Genomic DNA, 27,856 nt, shown 5'->3' on the forward strand with positions numbered 1-27,856 from the left:
TAAAGGAATGAAATGCGGTGGAGTCCATTTGTCAGGTACATCACCGCAAACAATTCGCGCCGCATTTCAGTCGAGACAGTCGAGCTACAAAACATTCCTGTTAACACAGGCTCAGGTTGTCGAAGGCGAGCGGGTCGAAATCACAGCGCCAAACAACAGCTTTGCAAAAATCATACACACTTCCTTTGAATGTAACTCGTGACTTTGATGTAATCTACCCCTGCTGCGGGGAGGCCAAATTGGTAAACACAAATACGGACTGGATTAGGGTCACGGATTCATCGGTTCCTTTGATGTGCCATGTTCCGAGTGATCTTGGATCACTGATCCTGATCCAGATCACCCTAAAGAAACGCGCCCTTAGTTACACTTCCTGCACGAAATTTCTGCCGTGAACGAACTGGATTATGGAGAGATCATCCATAAATTTGGTAACGTCGTTGAGATAACACCACTTTGAGTAGCGGCTGTATGCCCCAGAAGGCCATTTTCCTCGTTTGACAGCTTCCTCTCAGAGATGTGCCAGTTTATTGACGAGCTGCCCAAAGATGGAACAGCAGGGATTTTGCGAAGCCATCCCGAGCTTGCCGATCGACTGGAGTGTCTTTAACGCCCGAATCCCTAACAGAGCACAAAGCAGCTGTGAAAACTAAGTACACACTGGAGGAAATTCAACAGCTTAAGTATTACAACAGGCTTTACAAAGAGAAGTTTGGGTTTCCATTCGTGATTTGCCCTCTTTTAAACAAGAAAGACACTATTTTAAGAGGGATTCAAACACGACTGAGCAGTGATGGCGAGGGCGGGATTGAAGAAGTAAAGAAAATCATGCTTCTGATGATGAAAGGTAAAATGGGAAGACTCAAAACTATAGAAATTGATCAGACCGCATTTCGAAGACCTTCTAAGATCGATCTGAAGGGGTTGGGTGTCAGTAAAACGAGGACTTGAGGCCGGAGCAGGGGTCGGGGATTATGGACAGCTCATCCGAAGTCAGATTCTCTTATTTAATGAAAATTTTTTTATTTTGCTTTTGTAACATATTGTAACGAAGTTAGCTTTACTCAGTTCCTCTAAGGCCACATAGGTCACTCCGCGCCTTATGGGTTTAACGCTTCGCATCCCTACGTCTTACACTGTGCATAATAATAACACTAATAGTAATAATCTTGATCAATATTGATTTCTTAAATCATAAGCAGGCGAATATTAACGTTAAAAGCCGACGTTTCGGCGTCATCGTGACACCATTCTCAAGGCAAAGTGAATAAATAATGCAAAGATTTGATTTATATACAGTCTCTGTATTGAATAGTAACAGTAATAGTAATAATAATAATAATAATAATAGTAATAATAGTAATAGTAATATAGTAATTTAGTATATTCTCAGCTCCGACTATTGCATTTCTAGCTCTCTAATTGGCTCAAAAACTCCGACTATGAGCCATTAGTCGGAGTTTTACCTAATATGGAAAATAATGCGCCAAGTTTAAAAATTTTCCGCACGAAGTTTTTAACTTCAGCTCTCCATAATGGCCGATACTGGCAGGTTTCAGGAGCTGTCTCCCTCTAAACTTCAAGAGATATTAGACAATGCTATCCCAGAAAAAACGAAGAAAGCCACAAAGTTCGGCATGAACATATTTAATGGTACGTATGTGGGAGTTTTACTCAAAAACTAGCAACAATTGTTACGTTCACTGTCGATATTTTGATAATTTATTCGTAACAACGACAAAAATTCTTACCTCGTTATTTACAGAATGGCTGTCAAGTCCTGTTGCCACAAAATTTTCGAAACGAATTGAAGACATGTCCAAAGAGGAGCTAAATGAATGCCTTAAATGTTTCTACACCTCCGCAAGGAAGAAAGACGGGAGGTATTACAAAAACACATCCATGAAGTCCATTCGAGCCGCCATAGATCGCTTTCTTCGCTCGCCACCAAACAACAAGCCTTTTTCTATCATCTCCGACGCTGTGTTTACCGAAGCCAATAAAGTTTTGGATGCCTTTGTAAAGGATCTCAGAAAGACGGGTAAAATAGCTGGAGTTGTCCATAAGAAAGCAGTGTCAAAAGATCAAATCCAGAGGCTCTTTGAAAGCGGCGAACTTGGGCCGGCCGACAGTCAAAATCCAGCCCAACTGCAGAGAACGGCATGGTTTTATCTCACCCTTTTCTTCGGACGACGAGGAAGAGAAAATCAGCGGCAGTTGAACCCTGGAATGCTCTCCCTAAGAACAACGCCTAGAGGTGTCGAGTATTTTGAGTTAAACAGACGACAGCCTGGTTCACTGCGCAGCACAAAAAATCATCAAGGCGGCCTTGGAGACTCTGAGGATGAATCCGACGCGAAGATCTTTGCCGTTGCTGGTTCTCAGAGGTGCCCAGTGAAAACAATCAAAAACTACCTACATCACCTGAACCCGAGTTTCGAAGCTCTTTTCCAAAAACCAAGAGACGGCCAAAGTCAGAAATTCAGTCCAACAGATGACAAAATCTGGTATTGCAACTCGCCGGTTGGCTCGAGCATGCTGGACAACATGTTGAAAAATATGAGCAGGCGAGCTGGCATAGAGCCCCATCTAACCAACCACTGCCTCAGGGCGACAGCAGTTACAGTTCTGTCTGACCATAACTGTGAAACCAGACACATAAAGTCTGTTACGGGACACAGATCAGACCAGGCGGTGGAATCGTACAATGATCGCCCATCCATAGAACAGCAAAAGAAGATGTCGCACGTTCTCAGTGATTTTGTCTCAGCCGGAGCCTCTGAAGCTTCCCCATGCACTGGTATCTCTGCAGCTGAGAAAGAAAACCAATGCCACGGCCAGCAAGAACGGCAACCTCAAAGTGAAGGGACAGTTTTAGTCCAAAATCAGTTCGTAAACACCGAGGTTCGGCAAAGCGAGCGAAGAAGCTTTCCGCAGGTTTTCTTCAACTGCAATGTCCAAGTTCACAACTACTACGGAGGCGGAGAATCAGGAAAATCTTCCTGAACTTTGAACACTATTTAAACACTTGAAAGCTTCCGAAGCGGTCTTTTTCCCTTGCATTTGAACGGTTGAATATTTCAAGGTTGATTTTGTTTAACAGTTGACCACAGTTTGTCGTTTGTGAAGCTGTCAAATTTCATTCAGCTCATTCAGTGATGTAATAATCAGGTGATCACGGCGCGCATGTGACCGGAAGTTGTATGTTTTTTTCACCGCTTTGTAAAATTGTTGAAATAAAAATCGGCGGCAAAAATCCGATTTGAGAATATACTAAAACAATTATTCCATTCGACCTTGTTGGATATGAAGTGATCATAACCAACTCGCGCTACGCGCTCGTTGGTTATTAATCACTTCATATCCAACGCGGTCTCATGGAATAATTGTTAAATATTCGTAATCGCGATTTCCGCTCTGATAGTTTTGTGCTGAAAGTAAGATCGATCTGCTAGTTGTGTTTCCAAGAAATAAATAACTAGAGTTGTAACTACCGTAAAACGATCATTCCTGTTGCTTTTAACATACAGTGACTGCTTCTTGGTGTACAAGACACTAGACACGTCACAATAGAACACCGCCTCACAAACCTATTGTTATTGTATTCCTTGTTCTTTTGTCCTTTGTTCTCTATTGGTTTACGTCAACTGTGTCTTCTACACCAAGGAAGAGCTCGCTAAATTTCCTACCCTGTCATGTAAACATGAATTGCAATCTCTCTGACTTCTCAGTGACCTACTTGCAAATTCGTTATCCCTTGCAACGGTCGCAGAACTCCGAGATAAACCAAACAGCCATGACAGCCAATGCCTTACCCGAGGCCCGCGTTACTCTTGACCAGTTGGTTTGCACCTTATGTACCCGCATAAAAAAACCCTTGTTTCAGGCATCAACTTTTTGTCTTGTTGCTTTCCGCAATAGAACTAGAAAAGACATTTGTCAAGCTTCTATATTCGATTGTCTTGACTGAAATGTAACGTGGATTGATTGTGGTGATATACCTGACAAATTTAAGATAGAAAGTGACACCCCAGCGGATCAACTTGAATCATTTGAACAGTAAATATGTAAGCTTCACTTTTGTTTTAAATATCTCGATTCTGTTGTTTGTTTGTTTTTTTGCGTTCTGTCTCATACTTGTAGAGTATGATTTGATATTGCGATACGAAGCCCGAGTAGTTAATATTTACTGGCCAGACAAAAGCATATAGTTTAGTTCTACATGTAGATCACGGCGTAAAACATGAGCCAGAGCCAAAGAAATCCCCACACTGCTCAGTGTAACCCAGTAAATGAGCAATCAGGTTGTAAGAAACCGGCTCACGTCCACGGGTCTGGCCAGCGGTACCATGCAGTACTACGATAATATAGAATAGATGTTGTATTGACCAATCGCAGCAAGTTTACTATCAATAAGGTAATAGCAATCGGGCATGGAGGCAAAGTGCAAGGGCGGGAAATCAGGTGCAGCCAACATTCTTCACGTGTGTGAGCGCGAGGTACGCGCAAGGGCTGGGCTTGAAGACGGAGGAAGTGAGGCTGTGTGAGAAATTTAACGCATGTGACATAACAATGCTCCTGGTTGTTTTCTGGTCAGGATACGTCATGTTATTTACTAACCCTTATAACATCTCGGGTAGCACCAATGATCAATCTATTCAGTCGCTGGTAGGGAATGAAAGTTACCAGGTCCTCCTAGGGAAAGAAGAAATCTCAGCCAGCGATTGGTTTCCATATATAGAAACTTATGGGATTGAGTTTCCCCCATATCATTACTACGAATGCAGGCCTGCTACGGCCGGATGTCAGTTAAGAGATCTGGATACAAGGATTTTGTGTCTGGCGTTAATCTCAACGGCAATTTGACCCAGAACTTTATAATTCAATTATAAAAACTCTTAAGAGCTCGATAATTTTGCACATTACCATCTTAATGAAGAGAATTCAAAAGGTCACCGCCATTGGAAGAATGCCTATGACAGTGTTAAGAGCAAACACCATAAGTCAACATGCAATAACTGCGATTATTTGATTCGGTCGCAGCTGAAAATGATCACATTCTTTGGCTTTCGTGTCTTTTGTCATTTTTCTCTTATCTTTTGATGGATTCCGGCGGCACCTACACCCTCCAGTTTATCTGCAGTCCTAAAATGTTCTGCCCATTTAATTATGATTCCATTCTCTTTTGTCTAGCAATTCGCAAAAGGAATGACTGATTTTTATCAACAAGTCGTTAACAAAATCTAAGAAAATGTCATTTTTCCGCCCCAGACGCTTAGAAAACATGTCGAGAAGACTTTTCAAACACCACTTTGGGTTACTTTAACACTTTAGGTATTAAAACTGCGACAGATTTTCCAATCGGCTATTAGTGACAAATCTTTCACGAAAATCCAATAAGCAAGGATGTGAAATCCGATTTCTGATAAACGTCACTCTCGAGGAAGACTGACGGGATTAATCTGTGCTTGGAATCTTGTGTGTTAACGACTTTTCTGCATCAAAATCATTAAGAAGGTGTTTTTGGTTTTAACTAAGGCGTTTCATTATAAAAGATCCATGAATTTTTGCCATTTTCGGTTTGATTTTTGATTGATTAAGGGCGGCCATGTTCAATCGTAGGGTCAAGGCACCCTTTAATCACTCTCATTGCGAACAAAAGGGTTTTTTTCAGTCCACTGACTTACACGTCAACTAATTATCTTTTCGCGTGGTCATTTGACTCAGTGAAATTGAAAATTACGGTTAATACAGGCACAAAACATCGTGCAGTCGACCATGAGAAAGAGATAACATTGTTGTTGCGAGAAAGAAAGAAAACAAACAAGTAAACAGTTATCTCGTTCATGATCATAACTTCACAACGGACAGAACATTTCAAGATCATTACTGCTAGAAAAAACGTTGGCATTCGTCAGCTCTAGAGATTTCGTCTACAATGCTTCGAAGACGAGGCTCTGCTCCTGCGGTCGTACTTCAACAACATTTCTCCGAATCGAAAGGCGTCCTCTTCAGAGCGGATCGTATAATTCCACCGCCAGAAGTCCCGAAATTGTCTAAGGCAAAACGCGGAAAGAGAGATGTCGAACGAGGATACAGCCCTCCACCGATTGTTCCTTCTGTTCCTTTGTCATCAGAGAGGAGGACGAATGAGTCACAGCAAGTTCTGGACTACGACAGTTCTTCGCCCAGATGCCCGAGCCCTGTGTCGCCCGGCTCGCCGACCCTGACCAACAAAAAGCCGATGAAACATCGGCCGAAACGAAGGGACAGCGAACCTTTCGTTGCTCAAGCCCCAGCAGCACTTAACACAAGGAACGCTACCTCAAGCGCATTACACAGACGAAGCAGTTCTTTCAGAGACTACAACATTGTTCTTCTAGGGCAGGGAGGTGTTGGAAAATCTGGTGAGTCATCACCTTGCTAAAGAGAACTTATGATATTGACACGTTGGGTCGAGGAATTTTAACAAGACCTAACCACACAACCACATTTTGCAATTTAAATGGGGTGACTTTGAATGATATTTGTGAAAGTACCCCGTGGTGTTTACGTTATATTTTCTCTTTTGATGACAGTTTGTCGTGTTTCTACGTTTCTGTGAGGAAATTTTCAACTTACCTACAGTTGAAATAGATTTAATTTCGGGATTAGAAATTATTTGAATATCAGCTGCGAACTTGTTAAAAACTGAGAAAACAAATTAAACCACAATTAGCCGTAATTATCCCTCACCCGTGAAAGCATTACATGAAACAGAGAAACGTTTTGCAATTTCTAGATGCAAAGAGAAGGGTATATAACAAGAAGATCACGTTTTGGTTTCTAAAGCAGATTATCAAAACTTGCCTCATCCCATAAGCAATGTTTCTTTCGCGGGTACGCGAGATCCTAGCGATATACAACATGATATGATTGCTTGTTTATGTTAAACGAGTAAGTTTATTTATTCAATGGTTTGCTTTGATACTTTGTTACAAGTGGTTACTCAAGCACGGATTCTTAAAGAAAGGAATATTTCGGTTTGTCTTGCGATAGAGTCGTATAACAATTGCTTTCGTAGAATCTTTTCGGGTTCTGCTTTCACTGAAAAATTCTATTTTACTTTGTTTTTCAAACACAATTGAAAAGGTGAATATGCTCAGAATTCCGCAAAAGGCACGCTAGTATTGAAAACAGCGACATTCTAACATGGCGAAGTGGACCAAATTCTTGCGGGATATATAAATAATGGTGATCTTTTAATAGTAGGTCTTTACAAAAGAAGTCAGCCGACCTTTACAGATATTTTTAGCAGCACAAGAACGACTAAATATTGCTAACATGTGGTGAAAACGTTTACCGCTTGCGCAATAATTTGCATTGATAAGCACGGGATCGTTCTCACCCTTTTTTTGGCGGAGTAAAAAGTAGTTTTCAAATATTTATCATACCGGTGTTCAGTTGCAATTGTTATCAAGGATCAGTGAATCTTTGTTTGGGTTCTTTTGTTCAAAAGGCTTTTTGTATAATTGGCTTATACTCGGGAGAGCTCGTTATTATCAGGAGGATTTCAATTTTTTTTTTATTTTTTTTTTTTTTTTTATCAAAATGGTTAAAAGGCAATATGACGACATGAAGCACAATATTGAGTGGCTAAGGAAGGTCGTCCGGCCCTATCCCCCACTCGGGGGCAAGGAACTAAGCGAGGAAGGTCGTACGCTGAAAAAAATCTCATAATCCATTGAAATAATATCCGAGGATAAAATTAGAACCTCTTGGAGCTTTAAGACTTTTGGAACTTTTTTTAACAATCTCATCTTTTAATTCCTTTTCGCTTATATGCTTACAGTTATAAGCTGATTACGATTGTTTTATTTATATGTAATTGGCTTGGTCTAACTAGCACCTTTTGTGCCATATTCTATTACTGAATTTAAATAAGTCTTTGTACTGGCTGGGGTTTGTTATCAGAAAACTTACTTTTGCTTCCAATTCTTTTAATTTACTTCTGTAGCTTTGCTGGTTCGATTTACAACGGGACGATTCATACATGAATATGACCCAACACTGGGTAAGTAATGGCCTGTTTGTTTCATTGATTGTTTGATTGTTCGTAGCGTAGAGAAAACCTGCTTTTGTGTACCCTTCATGTGTAACAATGAACAGCTTCAGATCTACAATGAGAGTACTTTTCCTTTCTCTCTCTCTCTTGGGTTTTGCTTCGGAATTTAAATGACTCCGTTCCGATCTTAATTTCACGATGAACGTCAGTGACATTGACGCAAAAGACATCGCGTGTCTGAGTTCTTATAATCTAAACGTAAATTGTCCAAGATGGTGTATGTAGTTCACACGTGTGTGGCTATGATTATTCCAGGTCATGCAAACTCATGTTATTTTGGGAAACGAGATGTTATCAACCACAAACACGCAACGGGCAAGGCATGCGAATCTACTTCGTTCATTATGCTCGTAACTGGAACAGTTTCGTTGAGACTATCTCGCCTTCTCTTTGAGCACGATGTCTGCCACAACATGCACACTTTTTCTCAGTTTTCCTTACCGTAGCACGAAATATTTCTAGATTGCAATTTTGCGATATTTCTGAGTTTCCTTTTTGATCCGCTCAAAAGGTCCCTGTAAAACCCCAGCAATATTTCTGCTCTTTTGCTTTGACGCCCGACCTCAGCTTTACAAACTCGCTACAAAGCATCAAACTTCAAGTGGGTAACGGCCTGTTCCGTCTACGAGACGAACCTGATGGGAATCATGGTAGCCGCATTCATCTTATAGGACTAGATATTTGTTTTGATGAATACAACTACCATGATTCCCTGTAGGTGCGTCTCGTAGAGGTAGTTGACCATTAGCTAAGTGTTTCACTTGCTCGCCAAAGCTGCCCAGTGGATACAGTGGTTTCTACAGAAACTAATAACTGAATGATCAGTCCCTGCAAGACAATTTTGCGCAAAACTTTACTCTATTATAAAGAGGAAGAGTTATGGTGAGAACTGATGCGAAGAGGAAGAAGGTAGTAATAGCTCTGATAATGCAGTCCTTCTCAAAAACAGAAAAAGATACGCTTACATTTGTCGTCCAAATATTGATCACGTGGCGCATTTCTAATCTCTGCAGAACAATAACTATGGATAACGTTAAATGAACAAAGATGGTGAATTTTTTCAAGTGTAGTGGTTGCTTTGTCAAATGTAGCGGTTAAACCTTTATTTAGAGGTACTTGCTTGAAAAATCAAACGAATGTACTTGGATGTCATCACATTTTTACGTAGGTCACTGACAATCACAAAACTTGATTCCCTCCAACAGCATCGCAAATCGAATCGCGGAAACGGGTCTAGCTAGATAGAACGAGCCCTCTCATTGGTCAAAAGTGCCTCGCACACTACATTTCGGGCCGTGCCCAATCTCCTCCCTGTCTCCCCAACTCGCAAAAATTAGGTCCGCAAAATATGAAAAATTACAAAATTAAACTCCTCCAGACATTTTGTGCCACGCGGTGTACGATATCCATACCAAAAGATTCTATCAGTCATTTCAATCAGTAACTTACTTGTGACGACCGAGATCTCTTGTCGCAAATCTCTCTATTTAGAAAAGATTTTTAATTCAGCTCACGAGTACAGTCTGAATTTAATTCAGTACACATTTTCCTATGATTATGGTGGATTATGAGTCATGCAGATTGCCATTACAGGGCAGATTTTAGTATCTCCAGTTTTCAAAATAGAACTCAGTTCATGAGCAATGTTACAGCAATGACATTTACGTTCGATTTCCACTTAATTGTGCCGTTGAAGCTTTTCTTCAGCCGTAAACTGACCACAGGGAGAGTCAGTACAAGATTCGTTCACCCCATACATGTGCCGGCGGACTGTGACCAGTTGCCGAAACCAAAACAGTCTGGTTTTGCTAACGACGTATCTAAGTCAAGCGGTTGATAAAAGCAAATAACAATTAAAAACTAGCTATGTCTGTATGAAAAAAAATGTGTGGGGCCTCCAGACAAAACACTATCCGTGATAACCAGATGTCTGAATGAACAGGGATAACTTACTACAGCGAACTTGAATGTGGTGTCCTGTTGCATGTTCTTTATTGGAAATACTCAGCTGCTTTACAACGTCTGTAGATTTGCTTAAACCAGGTACATTTATCGCTATGTACCCCTATGAAGACGAAAAAGAACTATAAACATACTAAAATACTTTAATAACAAACAGACCGGTCTCATTTCATTTTAATTCAATTAGTTTTCTAATTTACATTATCTCATCTTTTTAAAAAAAAAAAAAAAAAAATCTAATCAAATTTACAAGTTATTTTACAAATGTCCTAATATACTATTTAAGCTATTGATTAATTAAAGCGAGGAAAAAAAATGCACCCATAGAAAGGAGAATGCATTCTACAATCTAATTTACAAGTTATTGTTTACAAAAGTCCTAATGCGTTATTAACAAACCATTGAGTACGTTAGTCGCGGAGAGCAGAAAGCGTACAAAAAAAGAAACGCACGCCAAAAGAAACAGAAACGGAAAAAAAAAACATACACACATGTACGTGTCGTGTAGTTTTAGTTTTTGCTTTGGCGTTTTATATTCTAAGATTTGCAGTGAGAACATTGTATTTACAAGTTGATCTGTGATTTGCATCTGCTCTTCTCTGTTGATAATTTGTTTTAAGGAATGCAATGAAGACTTCGAAGTAGCAATTTTCTTTCTCTCTTGAAGTACAATAGACGTAATACTTGGCGGTTGTTGCTGGCTCAGCTTAGTAATTTCATTTTGTCCGTAGTCTGTTTTCATTTGTACTCAAGTACGTTTCGTTGTCGTAGAAATGACGTATGATATGTGCGCTGAAATAGACGAGGATCCCGCTATCTTGCACATCACCGACACAGCTAGCACGGTGAGTTAACGTTGATGCACAGAGTGACAGACGTCTGGAGGGTTTGCTTTTCAGCAGGCTCCTTGGTGGGGATAGGGTGGGTAAAAGGTCTCCTTGCGGTGGACAGGGTGATGAAAATCCGCTAGCCAAGAATAGCGAGACTGGGGACGAAGGAGCCTGTGCATTGTGAAGCTGATCCGTCTCCTCCTCTCTGACCGGTTCCCCATTAAAATCTAAAAGGAACACCTCCGAAGAGAAGCAAGGGGTATTTTACTTTGTTATTTTAGAGAAATGACAGACACTGGTATCACACAACATGGCAAAAAATCCTCCATGTTTTTGTTGTTAATCAGCGGTGATTCAAACAGTTTAAGTGTTTTAAGATGTTTTCAATTTAAAACATCTTTCTTGTTATACTAAGTTACCATTTCTTATTAACAGCCCATTCTGTTGTTAGTGCCATTTTATTCCTGAATCAGTTTGTAATTTTCCAAGTACATTTATTATGAATCGCGAATCAAGCCTCCCAGAAAAATGCCCGTGGAAGTGAATTTAATTCCTAGTTTTTTTCGACTTTTTTCCGCACTGCTACGAGGCTGAAACTTAAAACCCTGGAAATGAGTTTGAATATCAGGCAAACATCAAACATTAGTCTATCTTTACTTTCAGCACGAACCTGTATATCTGAGCCAAAACGAGGGTTTTGTTGTAGTGTACGCCATCGACGAACCACGTACATTCCAAACAGCAAAACAACTGATCAAGCTCATCCGGGAACTAAAGAAACAGCGAAGCCAACAAACTGCCATAGTTTTGGTTGGTAACAAAGTGGACCTGAGTCACACACGAGCGGTGTGTAAACAAGAGGCCTTAGAGTTTGCTTCGGAATATGAATGTTTCTTCCACGAGTCGTCGGCAGCTAACGATATCAACGTCAAAATTATTTTCCACGACGCTGTCAGACAGTTACGAGTTTTTCAGTTGAACAAGAAGGCAAACGGACCTATGAATTCCATTAAAAACTTCTTCTCGCGATGAGGTCGAGAGTAACCAAGCGAAAAGACGTCAGTTGAGGTGCACCGCCAAAGACGCAACGTACGTGTGTTTTTCTGGATTTCTACCTCATTTCACCATGGCATTTAATTGGCAATACACAACGCAGGGCTGATTATAACTCTTAATTTGACTCATCAAGCTCAAGTAGATAATTAATTTAATTAACGACTTCGGAAAATTATAATCTGTGGGCAATATCAGTGACCGCCAACGCTTTTCCAAAAATGGTAATGTCGAATGCTTCACGCGTTCAACATTGTCCAAGAGAAAACTTCCAAGCTCCTCTCTTTAACCTGCGAATAAAGTTAGCAGTCAAGACCTGTGTGACCTGTACATCAAGGTCAGTGGAGTACATCACTTCATGGCTGTAATTGCTTTGGGATCACTTCTTAATGTGATTATTGAGTTAGCTATAGGGTTTACGGCCTCTACCATTGTCACCTTTGTGGGCATTCTGTGACTGCGAGCTAACATTACATTGTACATACTTCGCCATTTTCCACATTCATATTCAGCCATATTCCACAAATGTACAATTTTCACATCACTTTTTATAATTTTAGTATGAAAGAATGCGTAGGTAGGAGCCTTGAGCTCAACAAGACCGAAAAAGCTGTCCGAAGCTGCTAATACTCTGGGCTTTCTAGCTACAGGGTTGGCAATCTCTTACATTGCCGCCTTCGTGAATAGGTCGTATTCGTATTCCCGGTATTGGGCTGGAACTAACTTGCAATTGAGGCTAAGGCTGGGTGTCCTTTCAAATACAAATGGGGCCGTACGAGCCTCCATTGCAAGCTAGTTCCAGTTCAATACTGGGAATACGAATACGGCCTATTGTGCCCATTCTAGTCAATGGCTGTAAGCTTACCCTTACATCTTACATGTACGTTGCCATTTTTAGCCATATCCACAGGCGTACTATTTTCGAAAGATCCTGACTTCTCTGGTTGAGACCGAAGCCTTTACCTTATCACACAACCATGAGTAATTCAGTCAAGGTTGAATTTCACGGTAAACCAGCATACCTCTTTTAATTTTCTTTATTATACAAGTTTTCGCATTCCTTTATTTACAATCCCTTTACAGATAGAGCATTAAACAAAGCAAAAATAAAGTTGTTAATGTTGCCAGTATGTAAAGAACGTTAGTTTGGAAAAAGAAATAAAATTATTGTTAATAATGACGTTCTTGAGAATTTAGCTGTATAGATTTCATTTGATGAGACGGTTTGGCTAATTACACTCTTTTTATAAGAATATCGAGGCTGAGATTTGCGAAATTTTAAGAATAAACCCGAGGCTGAGATTTTGTGTTGAAAATTTGTAAATCAATACAATTATATGTTTTCAATTTAACTGAACCATATAAAATTTGTCTTTTCTTTAAGCGGTAAAGTTAGCCAAAAAGCAACAAAAATAGCACTAGCTGTATGTTGGATGTTAATAACATTTCTGCAAGAAGTTAAGTTCGTCACATCAGGCTTTAATGCCTGCAGGCTGGCTCCAAAATTACTTTAACACCATCCAGACAGCAAATACATCCAAAAGCAGAAGCGTCAAGCGCTATAATCTAAGAATATTCAAATAAATATTTTCCGCCTAAAATCGGCATTAAAAGAAGAATATTCAGCCTCGACCGGAAAAACAATATTCATATATGACTTATAATAAAAAAATTAAAAAATGAGTGTATAAATCTTTACGATTGACACGAAAAGTAAACCATCTTGACTGATAATCAGATCAAATCAGCAACCAGCAGGGTTAAAATGCAATAACACATGATAAGAAAATGCACGAATAGATGAAAGAGTATGATTTTCACTGACCCTATTTATGGTGAACATGATTTAGAAAATCCCTTTGCGGAAAATGCCTTCCCTTTTTAGCATTTGTCAAGCTGACCGTCTTTGACGCGGATCCTTTAAAACAATTTAAGAAAAACTTTTTTGTAAGTCCCACAGCGGGCCCCTGTACGGAACAAAACACTCATGCGCAGACGGACAGGACCGCTGGTCATCCTTTCTTTTTATCATTCCTTTAACAACTTGAACTGGCTAATGGCAGTAGTAGATGGGGTGTGCTCGGCATCATCTGTCTCTTTCTGAAAAGAAAGAAAAATTAAAAGAAAATTAATTTTCAGCTTAATTTAAAATAAGCAGCAGTAACTTCATATGATAGTATTCAAAAAACGACTTTATTTTACCTTATAGTAAAGCCGATTATCTTCATATCGCGAAATTCAAGCTTAGTGTGGTTCATACAGTGGACTCTTAGCTCCGGTATCTGTCGCACGAAGTTTAACTGGTCACCTAAATTCCCTTTCTCCCCTCCCTTCCAGACACACACACAATTGTCTCTCCCACCAATGATATCTGTAAAATACCCGTCTTATGATAGTACCTGGTTCTTGATGGAGGAATGAATCAGTTCTTCTTGTTCTTTATTGGCCATTTTACTTACCTTCTTCTTGTCACGAAACATCTGTACATCTGAATTGGTTTTCAGTCCTTTCTCGGTCGTGCTTGTTTCAGGGGAGTCGACCGCGGCGGACTTCACCGCCTCTTCTTCTAAACGCATTCTTTCGTAGTTTTCGTAAGCTTCACGGAGAGGTTTTATCATAACTGGGGCCACTTGAGGAAACAACTGGAAACAGAAGGCAACGTTTTAGCATTTACCAAAGCACTGGGACGGTCAAGAAAGGTAGCGCAGTGAGAGGGACGAGAGAAGCCCGGGAAAGAGGGGGACTCCGATGTGCAAAGGTCGGGGGTGCTGGTCGGAATTAATGTGAAGTAAGCCCTCCCTAGAGGAGACCAATGGAAGTGACTCGAGCTTTATTCAACCCCTAAAAGATCCCACTTTAAAAAAAGCATAACAGCGTTTGTTCATTTTTTTTCCTCGTGTTTATTAGTGCAACCCTTAAAGATCCCTTGACGGCTAAAAATAGTTTTGTCCTGTACACCCTAAGTGAGACCAAAATCCAAGATTTACACCACTAAGCATGACAACGAACATCCTCGACCTTTTCACATGGGAGTTCCTGATCACTGAGGAGAATGTGCTGCCTTTGTTATTACGTCTGCAAATGGTTAGACGTTCAAGTCTTGTCGGATAAGGGCTATAAACTGTAGGCCCCGTCTCCTGCAGCTTCAGTGTTACATTGTTAGCAGGAGTCGCAAGAGAACTTAACCCACACACTTATCGCAACGAATAGGGCGCGGAATTCCCGGTGCTATGGTCTGGCCTTGTCTCACGGGTTGGTGCTTCACGTAAGGTTAATTTGGACAGAGTTGTCTATGAAAAATTGCTATGATCCATGCTAGTGATCTATGAGAAAGAGTATGAAGCAAGACTTTCAGACTAGAAGGGATTGGCACGAGACATAGGCGAGGCATTTTCTCGTGTCACTCGTCCCAATCCCCTTATCATCCATACCGCCCCTGTGAATTCGAGTTCAAGGGAAAACATTCGTCTAATCCTGAGAGAGAAGGCCGGCTGCCAGCGGTCCACGGACTGGCTTGTTCGTAACAGAAAAGGCTTCATGGTAGTGCTAAGAACGCGGTCCGGATTGCAATAATTATAAATACCTTGTTTAACAGCTCGAACAGAGGAATCAGCACAAACTTGATGAAGCCAATCTGTGCAGTTGGTTTACTGACTTTATCACGGTCCATAAAAGGAGCCACTGGAAGTCCTTCAGACTTCTCACGATCGCTCTGCAAGTAAAAAAGCAATGCTTATGTCACAAGGATTCCTCGCTCGCCTTCGAAACTCGTGGACATGATTAAGGACCAACAATTGTATGGAAAAGATTTCAAATAATCAAATTTGCTAGTCGACTTTGCTAAACTTAAAATAATTTTAAGGCTTTCATATTGTTTCCAAAAACCCCTTTGCAACATGCTGTGTAAAATCCAAGGGACGGAGCATTATTTTTTTCCAAAAAAAAAGAATTTCTGCACAGCACAAATTGCTGAAAAAAATCGTGCAAGGGGAGCCATGGGAAAAAAATCGAGCAGTTTTCTCTGTTATCCAGGTCCTATTTGTGATTTTAAAAAGTTCTTGCACAAGCTATTGCCCACCAAAAGAGAATTCACACACAGCCTAAGGATGAGAAAAAAATTCATGCCCCAGAAAATTGCCCAACTCCAGCTCGCCCAGTCAAAAATCTAATGGTCCGTCCCTAAGTAAAACAGGAAAGACTTCATTCCTCATCGAAAGAGTAAATTCAAACCAATCACGACTCTGCTGAGTTTTCGACATTTGTTACCGACTGCGTCTTTTTGCTTCTAAATCTGATTGGTTTATTGTCTGTTTTTCAGATTTTCTATATTTTTCTTACAATACTCCCTCAACGTTCTTTAAGTGTTTTCATTTAACGTTACACTTCATTCTAACCTGCATGAAGTACTCTTCGAGAAGACAGTCAGCCCAGGGCTCTGATACTTCTAACGGTCGAACTTCATTTGAAATGTCACAACACTTAATGAGAATCATCTTGAGCTAATCAGCAAAAGAAAAAAAAATACATGTTAGCAGAAAAGTAAAATAGTTTAAGAAACCCAGGCCAATGAGTTTTGTGTATAATTAATGATTCTCTACTGCTGCCAGAGATACCAGAATTTTTTCTTGTCCCATGCACGTGACAAACTGAAGAAAGAAAGTATTCATTTCATTTGCCTACTCACCGAGCTAACGTAATCATCGTTGTGAAAGTCAAAGGTGTCCAGTTTACTCTTAAACCGCTCCACTATCTCACTGTGCCGTGCCATATCTGTAGCCAATATCAGCATCACAATTTCCTACGACACAATTATACTGTTTTTTTATCATTATTATTATTATTATTATTATTATTATTCAAAATACCGATTCATTTTAGTATTTAAGATAATTTTGCACTTCCTTTGCTCTTTCACGTTACTGTACATTGCAAATGTCTCACCTGGCGAACCTTTTTCTGGTCTTCTTTACTCATGTTGCAGAATAAATTGCAATCAGGCTGGTTGGAATAAAAATAATATTGATTACGCTCACGCATGCATTGCGGACCTATTTTCCGATTCTTATTAGGTAGCTGCCTTGATGGTTTTTGAAGTACGATACACATCGGAAATGCACTTGTTCATTGGAAAAAACACACGGTGCTAATTTCGTGCGAGAGTTTTTAATCATTTTTAATTATGTTATTCTTGCATGCATTTTAGTGTTCTTAACACCCTTTTTTACATTTTCATACTTTACATACTTTTAATTCTTTGTTTTATATTCATACTTATACAAAAATTTTTATCTTCACTTTTAAGCTTAATAATGACCAAAGTTCGGTCGAAACGTCACGCGCTTTTACCGTTAGTTTTTACATCAAGTTGTTTTAAAAAACCTTTACTTATAAGAATTTTGAGATGAGAGTCAGATAATGTACCCAATCACTGTTTGTCGGTCACCCTGACATATTCTGACTCGCTTGCTAATTATACGGGCTCCTGGCCTGGAAAATTAATCTATCAAACTACTGGAAGCAGAAAATACCTGTGATAAAATAGTAAGAGCCGAAAAAAGATTTTACTTAACTGACTTTTAAGTTGTTCTTCCCCTCGCAAATGATGTGATTAATGCATGTTAAAATGTGATAAGGTTAGCTTGAGTATCTGAGCTAAGAATATTGAGGGACCTGGATTTGAAATCTGGAAGTGCTTGGTTGAAATCCTTCAACTGACCCCTCCATCTCTCCGGCAGGGCAGCACTTTGTAAAGAGGCCAACTATTCAACTTCCTACCGTGCAGTTGAAACATTATTTGTTTAATTTGCAATATATATTCGTTAGTTTATTCCGGGAGTGTCCGCAGTTACTGCCAGCACTTAAATAAAGTCCCGTTTTGGACACATGTGCGCATTGCGGACCAACATACTTTCAATAAGAGGTCATTTAAAAACCTTCCTTATGAAATGTGTTCGATTTGCATGGCAATGTACAAGCGAAAAAAAGCCTGTTTTTCATAGGAACGGTTTTGCCCCAGGAGTTACGAATTACGATTACATAATAACAATGCAAAATTACATTAAAAAAAAAAAAAACAGCCCTGCGTTTTATTAAGGCACACAAGCAAACAAGAATTCTTGAATACCTGGCCGATGACTTCAAATGCCACAGCAGCATGGTGATTTTCCAGAGGAGAGATGTCATTGTAACGAATGGCGAGCTCTGTCTGTGCATTGATCTGGTAACTATAGGGAACAAAAATTACAATTAACAATTAGATTACGAGCTCAACTATCATAGCATAGAAATTGAAAGTGAATAATCTAACTGTTTTTGTAGAATTATCACGAAATTTCCTTTAATAACGTTTTCCAATAATGTCTCAACGCAGTTTTGAACTTCACGCTTAACATCATCGCACGGAATGTATAGTTAAAAAACTTGCAATTGTGCTCGCGTGCTAATCAGTTCTTGGTAAAAATTTGGGGTTCCAAAGTAATATACCGGTCAATTTCCTCTCCTTAGTTCCCTTGGGAATTGAATTAGCTCAATTGGTAGCTCAGCCAATCAGATTGCAGCATTTGCGTTACTTTGCTAGTAGAGTTCTACCAACAGTAAATATCAAACATTTTGTAGAGTTCTACTCCTTACGAATCTTTGGTCCATCGCATTGACTATCAGTGTATCTTGCTAGGGTCATTTAAAATCAGTGAGAAACAAGTGGAATTTTCTCATTCGTTATTAAACGAGGAATCTGGACTTCCCAAACACTAACCGGTATGGCTCTAGAGACCCCTTCTCGCCAATTAAAGCGGGCATTTTCTTTGAGCTATTTCTCCAATTAACTTACGTGTTGTTAAATCCTGGATGATCGAGATCGTGGCAAATGCAGGCCGTCATAAGAACGAGTTGATCCATTTTTGAAAGCAAGTCTTTTAGATTGCAGAGATGGATGATGCAAAACATCTGAGGACAGGGAAAAAGGCTTAATTTCTTTTCAATTCAATGAAGTGAAAATAATATCTAAATATCTGAATTGTAATCTAGTGCATGTCAAGGAAAAGTCCTGCTTCAGCCTGAGACCAAACAACGGTAGCCTGGAATTAGCAGCTGGAGGTAAAACCAAAAAAGTCTTTTGTTAAGAGATTGGGCATTTGCAGTAGAAGCGCTGAGAATATATGAAATGGACTGTCATTTGAAGTAATAAGGAACGAGGCAAATGATCATCGTTAATTAAGAAGTTCTTGAAGATATATTTGTTTGAGATACTGAAAACAACACTATAGCCCTCCTTCTCTTCGATGGTATTTCCCTAGATCTTTTTTTTCCCTTCATACCCTCTGCGTTCAAAATCAGCCACGTTGCGTGACATTCACATTCCCGCCTCAACAAGAAAATGGATCGTCACCCAACGCTCCTCTCCAACAGTACCGTTAGGAGGAACGTTACGTGACAACTCACGTAACGGCAGTGACAGAGATTAAGGTAAACGTGACCTAGCTTACCATCTGAGTGACGCAGAAGCAATGGCGAAAATTGTGAAAAGGATTGTTTCTGTAGTTTTGTTGAATAGCCACCTAGAAAATATCACACAAAGGTAGCAATGAATGAAGATTTCGTCTCTCACATCGTGTAAGCAATCAATTAGCTAATGAAGAGTTAATTTACGTTAAAAGTTCCTTTTGGCTAACATCAGGGTTTCCCCGGTACCATCTAGAGTATTGCGCCCGACACTGTAACAAAGAAAGCTATTCCAAGAAATCTTTATTGCAGCTTAAATCTGCAATATGAAGTTGTGCCGTTTGTACATGTTAGAATTGGTACTTCTCAGTGGCAAGCAAACCCACAAAACGAGACTTTAGGCATCTTTAATAACGGGACTACTTTAAAATTTTCCGGCGATCACCTCCGTTTCGTTCATTTTACATGGAAGTGATCTGATCGTTTGCTTACCAGAAACCGCCTCAACACAACACTGTTGATTCCAAATTCTTCGGTCAGTCCCAGCACTTGGTACATATGCTCCATGAGGGACAGCATCTGAAAATGAAAACACCCGCGTGTTTTGTTGTGCTGTAACACTTAGATCTATATCGCAAGGCGCCTTGAAGCTGAAACAAAGCAATTCTAGACTACTCTAGATATTCCCATGATTGAAAACAGTAAAAAAACACCAACTGATTAGCTAAAAGGGCGTACACACATTCCGTTAATTGGCTCTTTGTTTTGTCGTTTAAAACAGTGGTCTAGAGCCCTAGCCTAGAGCATCGTTATACTTGAGATATTTAACAATTAGCGGATTGTAAGCTCGCGATTTGTTATCGCGTTATAATTGACGAGGACGCAGCCAGAGTCCACTATTACGCACAGAAATCGAGAGCAAGTAATCTAGGGATTGTCTTCGTATATTAAAATATACCAGTCGTTCAAAACTTTATCTAAATCCTCTTTACAGTCACACCATTTTGTTAACAACTCCTCACTGCTAGGTTACTCACTATCTATTCAACAAATAGTTTATGAGCTCGAGATTTCTATCGCGCATAGAAATCGAGAGCGAAAAATCTAATTGTTTTAGTATGAATCTACTTAGTCGTTCAAAACTTAAACCAAATCCTCTTCACAGACACTTCGAAAACGCCAAGAAGCGGCCGTCATTTTGTTAGCAAGGGCACACTGCTACGTTACTCACTACCTATCACAGAATAGATAGTGAGTAGCGTAGCCAATCAGGCGAACCGCATTAGTGATAGAACGCTAGTATTTTTATACTAATCACGGATATATCTAAGTTATCGAATAGATAAATTTTGAGAGGGATAGTGACTTAGCAAATCGTTGACACCTTGGACTCTTCATCGAGCAATCTGATCTCGAGTCTGGCCTGGGGCGAGTTTAACGTTTTTGGCAAGACACTTCACTCTCACTTACTAGCTAGCTGTCTGCAAACCTTCCGCTTATATTATTAAGAGCAACTCAACAATATAGCACAATACCTCATTAGGTTCCCAATGCCAGATGTTAAAAATCGGTTCCCTCAACTGCTCGACAGTGGTTTGAGAGAGCGTGTACTGCAAAGAATTTCAGAACAGACATAAACACAATTATCTGAAACAGAGGATGGAGCGATAATTCTGTCGGAACACATCTAAATATGAAACAGCAAGTCGAGTCTGAGTAGCAGAAACAATTGCTTTTATAACAAGAAACTCTATTCAGTCAGTCACGACCGTGGGACAATAACACAAAAGAAAACTAAAGCAGGCTCCCCACCATTTCCACTGGAAAATTTGAAAATCTAGGTCCTTTGAGAGCCTATTTGTGGTCGCATTCAGTAAGCATTTGGGACGAAATAGTGAACGTTTTAAAAGGATTTGAAAGAAAGATTCAGTCCCATGCTCGCCAAAAACGGGGCTTTTGAAAACACACAGATCTTCTGTTATTTAAGTGACTTACCTTGACAAAGTTAGGCATAGGCCTTGAAATACTGATGTTTCTCTTGTTATTCTTATTTGTTTTGACGTTGTCTTTTATGGCTTGCCAAGTGATTCTAGGAACGAAAAGAGTAAAATATTCATCAGCCATTTGGTTTTCGATGCAAATGATACGATATATCGTCCTCTAATATCCTTCCAAGATTTTATTCTTTGACACTCTGCATCGAAGAAAACGTTCTCAGCAGAACCCTTTGATGATTGTCCGGCAGGCTTTAATTTCGCTTCAACTTCTAGTAATGCCATCGCGTTTCCCCGATATGGACGTCTTATTTGTCAGTATACATATAAGACTTTGCTGAACTAGCTTATTTCTTTGTGAAGGAGCAAGGAAACAAGCGGAGCTGGAAAGAGAAGAGATCGGGAAAATATAACAGAAAGACGAAAAATAAGAAGAGAAAGAGACGCGGTCAGGAGGAGGTAGTGCTAGAGCATCAAATGGAGGGGGTGGAGGAGAAGGTGGTATTGGTGGTGGTGGTGGAGGAGGAGGAGAGGGGGACGAGAAGGGCGACGAGGTCGAGGCGCAAGGAAGGAGAAGAAGTTAGAGAGAGAAAAAAGATAGGAAAGAGGGAAATGGGAGGACTCTGTGTTATAAGTCGATTAACAACCCTTTTTTTCTCACAGCAGTAATCCAGAATGCATTGGAACGCTGGCCAGAGAAGCTTGCTTTTCAGGTTCAATAAAGTAAAGATTTTTTAAGAAAAAAGAAGGAGTTAAGTGTGAAATAGAAAACGCAAGTTGGATAAACTGAGATGTTTAATGACCTTCCAACAAGAATAGGATAAAATATTGAAAACAAACTTTGTCTTCAATCAATTTTCGTCTTTTAATCAGTAAAAAAACCTTGTAATGAATTCCTTTATAATTGTTCGCTCTTAACTACAAAAAGTCACGCTAATGACAATTTGTTTTAACTGTTTCAAATGTTGTATTTTTAGAATCAATAGCGCGCAACTTTGATATATTACCTGTCTTGTCGTATTTGTTCACGTATTTCTGTGATTTCTGCACTCAAATGCTGCATTTCGATGGCTTTCAGTGCTTCAGCTTGTAAACGGAAAGTGATAGGTTGTAAATGGTTAGAAACGTTCTCTATTTGCCTCAATATGAATGAAATAAACAATAGCCTTCAACAGGCGCGAAAATATGCTCGGATATTTGTCCTTGTACATTATCTGTTCTGAGAAGCGAACTGTTTTTCGAGAGCAGAGCTCGAGGAAAACTGAGCTTTGAAGAACAGATAATGTCCAAGGACAAGCATCCCAGCATATTTTCTCGCCAAATGGAGGCTATCGTGTTCATCATCTTTCGAATAATTTTCGCAACACACGCATTTTTGAAAATAGGGAATATCACTCGGATATTCCTCATTTTGAGCTGGGGCATATTCGGTCAAATGACGCGTCTAGACCACGCGCACGCGAGCGAAAATATTTCATGGATAATATAAACAACCCTACCGTCTTTTTATAGTAGTACTTGAAATACACACATTCGATATAAAGCTGGGAACCAACTTAGTCAGATTGAAGGTTGTGAAGATCTCGTTTTGTTTTAATGAATCAAATTCTCGAGTTTATTTTTCTCGAATTCCTACCTTCCACTTTTCGTTCCAAGTGAGACAGTTGTTTGGAAAGTTCCGACTTCATTTGAGACACCGTAAACGTACTGTGGGTGAAAAAGAATTCATGAAATAGACCGGATTTACTCCAAGTGAGTCAGAGTCATGTCGACTGGTAACAAAATACGGCATATACGGCACCATATTCGAATAAGCAAATGCAATAGCAAATGTGAAATTTATCGCCTATTCGGTGCTACCACTCGATAGCGGACAGAGACCAATTTGCGCAATGAACACGTCATTCCAGTTAAAGACGTACAATAAAATTTTATTCATCAAAAAATAAAGCTGAAATCATATAAAGTAGTTTGACCTGATAAACTTGTCAGCAACCTGGCTAAGCACGTTTGCAAAGATTTCCTCGTCTCCTAGAATGTGGCATTAAATGATGCATAGTTAATACTTTATCAATACATCAAATTTCTGACGTTTCCATCCATACAAGACTAGCTGCAGCACTCTACACGCTGGATTTTCTAAAATGACGAGAAAAGCGTGGAAGCCTCCTGATTGGCTGATGAAGAAAATCGTGCTTGCTGTGATTGGCTCCATACAACATGCTCTATAAATTAACAAGATAGAAAGCTCGGGAAATACGTTCAATAAAAGTCGTTTAACCATTAAACCAACTTACCATGTCTTTGATTCATGGAGCCAACGACGATCCTGTAAGGTGAGCTGAAATATAAAACAGAGAGAATATGTGGTGATGATATAAAGATGGCTTAAACAACCACACAGTTACCGACTTACAGTCTTTGCGAGTGCTACCTACTTAGTTGGGAAAGTGCTAGAATAATTAACATTGGAAGGTCGTGGGTACGACTCTTGCAGTGGCCTCAGATTTTTTTTTCTTTGTCCCACACTCGTGATGACAGAATTTACATCTTTCTAAGAAAGTATTTCTTAATAGAATTAATACGGTAATAAAATCTGCTTTCAGAACTCGACGTAAGGGTGACTACGGTAACGGCCGCCACTAATTGTTGTCTGGTTGAGTATGGTATTCACCATGTTCCCCTCACTATTATCGCAGAGGGATTCTATCGTCTTTGTTTGGAGGTGTATGAGTAAATTTAATGCTTTTTGCATTATTGTTAAAATCATTATCATTATAAGGGTGGAGCTCCGGTTGCGCGGATATATATTATATAACAGGAATTCACATACCGTGATGTATTTGAAGGCAGGTTTGGTTCGATACACACTGTGCTTCCGTCCTGGGCCTTTAACATCATGTTGGACCAGCTAGAATATTGATGATTATAAATACAGAGAAATCCCGTTAATCCGGTCACCAATGGGCAGTATTAAAGGGGTTCTTTAAATTAAATAAGAAAATGATTGACTGACTGAGCTTTTGTTGGGACTATATAATTAAGTGGCCGTTAGGCGGGGTTCCACTGTTAATCATATATGTCTTTGTAAAATTAAGGATGACTATCACGAGTACTTCCAGAAATCCGATCTGCGCACGCGTGGGCAAAGTCTATGGTAATACCCAGTCCGAAATTTTTTGTATGTAAATCTTCAACAATTTTTCAGTGTCTTTCAGGGCAACCTTTGGAAAGCCACGGTTGCGATCCCTTCGGGTTAATTTTACTCTCACTGCAGAACTTGGTTTAAATTTTCATTACATAATGATTGGAAAAACGTTACAAAATTTTTTGGAGTATTTTAGACGGTCATCAGGTCGTTAGCCTTGCGAAGATGTAACAATCGAGCAACAACGGTATTGCAATGTAACAACTGTTGCGAGGCAACCTGAACAAATCATTGCATGCCCTGTGTGATGAAGCGTCCAAATTTGGTCTTCAAGTATAACCCTGAAAGATATAGGCGTTCAGACAAAACCGTGGTTGTTTACCATTTACTCGGAGAAACCGGTTAGTTTACGGTTTGTGCAAATGATAAAATTAATTGCCTGATAGTAAGTTCCGTTCGGATTAGCCATCTACTAAAAAGAAAACAGTTTACGGAAAGAGACTAGCACGAGTTCAACCTGATCATACGTCCAAGATAGCGGTGAAGAATCGTAAATGGTAACCACATTTTCCTCTCGGAAATTTCGGTTGGAAATTTTGGACTACCTTTGAAGACGTTCCGTTTGTTCCAGAAATTTCCCGGTCGGTCGAGCCAAAACTACCTTGCCATTTACATTCTGACCGAAATTTCCGGAACCTTTGGGTAAATGGTAAACAACCTGTGTTTGTGGATCTGACAAGTCAGTCTGCCATCGAAAGAGAGGGCGATGTTGATAGATAGACGATAAACTAAATGATAAAATACGATTTGTCAAAATCACAAACTTACCGGCTCACACCAGCGGCAGAGGCAAGAAGGTCCTTGATATCTCGAGAACTACTGTGCTTTGAAAATACTACCTACACGTCCAAGACAATACACAAACAAGCAAATGAATGAACAAGTAAATAACTAAGTATATAAATCGATTAATCTTCCATCTTGCAGCTTGCATCTTAGAAAACGACGGCATGGTACTAAACTCTTCATTTCCTAAAACTTGAATTTGACGATTACCACTGGTTTTGAAAACTAAGTGGGACAAGTCTAACCTGTGGAGAAAACAGAATTTGTCGTTAAGCAATCCCAAACTGAACGTAAATTCGATTTGAACATAATATGGACAATTCGTACCCTCCGTAGGAAACGTCAGACCGCAGCATTTTCTATCATGTTGAAGAGGAAAGTTTCTTTCTTTTGTCGAATAGGAAACGTTTCTTTCTTTAAACACATAAGGATGGTGAACAATACTTCACACATAACTCGTCATTACTGGACGTGAACGCGATCTTTCACCAAACCGGCAGTTAAATAAATTAGTGAAAAGAAAATATTTTACGCACACTAGCAAGCTGTTAATTCTCATCATAAAGCATGTCCGTGGTTGACAAAAGAATTAGGATAGTTAGTTTAACAGCAATTAAATCTATTGAAAGGAAGTACTATGTGATATGGAAAAAGGAAACAAACAGAACGACAAAAACCTGCACAACCACAGTTGAAATTTCCCGATTACCTTATGTTTGCGTCCGTCAACATCAAGGTAGATCGTTTTAAGGTTCGCCGAGGCCTTGCCTGAAACTCCGTTCCCCATGTTCAAGTCCTTTTAATTTTCCGGGTGATTTATTCGCTCAACAATTCTTTTGTTTACAGCAACATGGTTTGGCCATACGACCAAGTAGCGCGATAATATTTGGTTGCTTCCAGGGGAAACGAAGAAAAACAAAGATGAAACGCCGACAAAAATTGAATATATTATCAAATTACGTCCAAAGGCCTATGACGTTGATAAAGAAACCGTACAAGAACTGACACACGTCTGACTGGAGGGCAATTTGCGTTCTTTCTTTGATACGTAGACAGAGTTGTTCAATAAGCAATTTCTCCTAATAGTTTTGGTACAATGTGAGGTAAATAGTTGCTTAGAAAAATGAAGTTCATTCATCAAGCCAGCCTGCTATCGAAAATGTTACATGGCACTCAGTATGTAAGAAAGTTATTTTCCGATTTTCTTTTCCCATAGTTCACAGGTGACAGACGTATAGCTAGCGAAATTTGACAGTAATTTAGCCAGTTGGTCGATTTTTAGACTGGCCTTGATGATTTCGAGAGAAACTGGCGTAGAGTTTTCAAATTTAATGATTATTTGAATAATCGCGGTACATTGTCGAGTTGGTTAAGTGAAGTAAGATTAATAATCAGTTGTAAGACAGACAATGTTACCGCCGTGATTTATGAAGGAAATATCTGGTCACAATAGCCCGGCTTCGACCAGAAATTACCGTCTATTCAACAAACGTTAAGACTCGTTATCCTCAAAGCTGTCTCACAGCTGGGTTCGCCGTTTTCATGACCTCCGTTCACACATGACCTAAGTAAGTCTATGTCCGTCATTGTTTCGGGTCGAAACCATTTCACAATGTAATTCTCTATTTGAGGAATAGAAAATATGTACCATGTTTCTGCCGTGTTTTAGTAGATTTCTACTTGTATACTAACGCAAATGCTGTAATCTGATTGGCTGAGCCATGGCACACTCTTCAAAACTTCGGAGAAACGAGCGGAAACGTTGCAATAGGACCTTTGCAGGATCCGGTCACATGGTACGGAATAAATTATGCTGGGACGCAAGTTACACAGGGGGACTTCCAAAACAAAGGAACTCGTACTAGTCCGGCCCGACTTTCCTTTGTTTTAGAAGTCCCACTGTGTAACTTGAGCTACTCGTATACTATCAGCCATTAGAGTGCAGTGGCTGTCGGTCGTCTAGGAAATGCGACGTTTTCCTCTTTTTTTCCGACGTTTTGGAGGAAAGTTTAGATGTAAATGGATAATTAAATTTCTGAGAAGACTACAAGAAGGACATTAGCGGTTTCTTGACTTTAAAAACTTGAAAATATTGAAAAAATGGATGCGCACACGTACACAAGTGCAAATTTACCAAAGACAGTTCAATACGTGCGATGTTGTAAAAGCGTAAAGTACGATAATGTGTAGAAAAATAATTGGAAACCGTTATTTGCGTTAATTTCAGTTAGAATTCTACTAAAACAATTAGATTATTCGCTCTCGATTTCTGAGGCGATAGTTGTTTCGGCCTTCGGCCTCATCAACTATCACCTCATAGAAATCTCGAGCTCATAATCTAATTGTTAATCAGCGTGCAGTAGCTCAGTGTGGTCGGAAAAATTGCAACGTTTCCTCGTTTCTCCGAAGTTTTGAAAGAACATTTAGAAAAATATGGATCATCAAATTCCTAGGAAGATTAAAAGGAGGGCATTACGTT

General features: G+C 39.6%; 3 protein-coding genes across 3 annotated transcripts; 2 read left to right on the forward strand and 1 right to left on the reverse strand.

The window, feature by feature from the left end:
- The first annotated feature begins 1,371 nt into the window (after positions 1-1,371).
- LOC149109635 (uncharacterized protein KIAA1958 homolog) lies at positions 1,372-3,256 on the forward strand. Its single transcript, XM_089294152.1, has one exon. It carries the CDS (start codon positions 1,651-1,653, stop codon positions 3,004-3,006), a length of 1,356 nt encoding a protein of 451 aa, XP_089150278.1. The 5' UTR covers positions 1,372-1,650; the 3' UTR covers positions 3,007-3,256.
- Positions 3,257-5,531: 2,275 nt separating this feature from the next.
- LOC110067528 (ras-related protein Rap-2c-like) lies at positions 5,532-13,118 on the forward strand. The gene is made up of 4 exons (XM_089294156.1): positions 5,532-6,407; positions 7,997-8,053; positions 10,838-10,911; positions 11,560-13,118. The coding sequence occupies exons 1-4, from the start codon at positions 5,939-5,941 to the stop codon at positions 11,926-11,928; spliced, it is 969 nt and encodes a 322-aa protein (XP_089150282.1). The 5' UTR covers positions 5,532-5,938; the 3' UTR covers positions 11,929-13,118.
- A 1,000-nt stretch (positions 13,119-14,118) lies between these two features.
- Positions 14,119-26,348, reverse strand: LOC110067864 (high affinity cGMP-specific 3',5'-cyclic phosphodiesterase 9A-like). The gene is made up of 18 exons (XM_089294155.1): positions 26,087-26,348; positions 25,360-25,430; positions 24,217-24,294; positions 23,681-23,724; positions 23,360-23,414; positions 23,020-23,090; positions 22,391-22,469; positions 21,385-21,478; positions 20,925-20,999; positions 19,882-19,968; positions 19,434-19,505; positions 18,779-18,894; positions 18,074-18,173; positions 16,891-16,947; positions 16,634-16,747; positions 16,344-16,448; positions 15,533-15,661; positions 14,119-14,591 (listed from the first exon to the last, which is right to left on the reverse strand). Exons 1-18 carry the CDS (start codon positions 26,162-26,164, stop codon positions 14,337-14,339), a joined length of 1,680 nt encoding a protein of 559 aa, XP_089150281.1. The 5' UTR covers positions 26,165-26,348; the 3' UTR covers positions 14,119-14,336.
- Between the last annotated feature and the right edge of the window lie 1,508 nt (positions 26,349-27,856).

This window comes from Orbicella faveolata, unplaced genomic scaffold (assembly GCF_042242905.1).
Source record: "Orbicella faveolata isolate gen_17 unplaced genomic scaffold, um_ofav_v1 contig_25, whole genome shotgun sequence".
Taxonomy (NCBI): Eukaryota; Metazoa; Cnidaria; class Anthozoa; order Scleractinia; family Merulinidae; genus Orbicella; species Orbicella faveolata.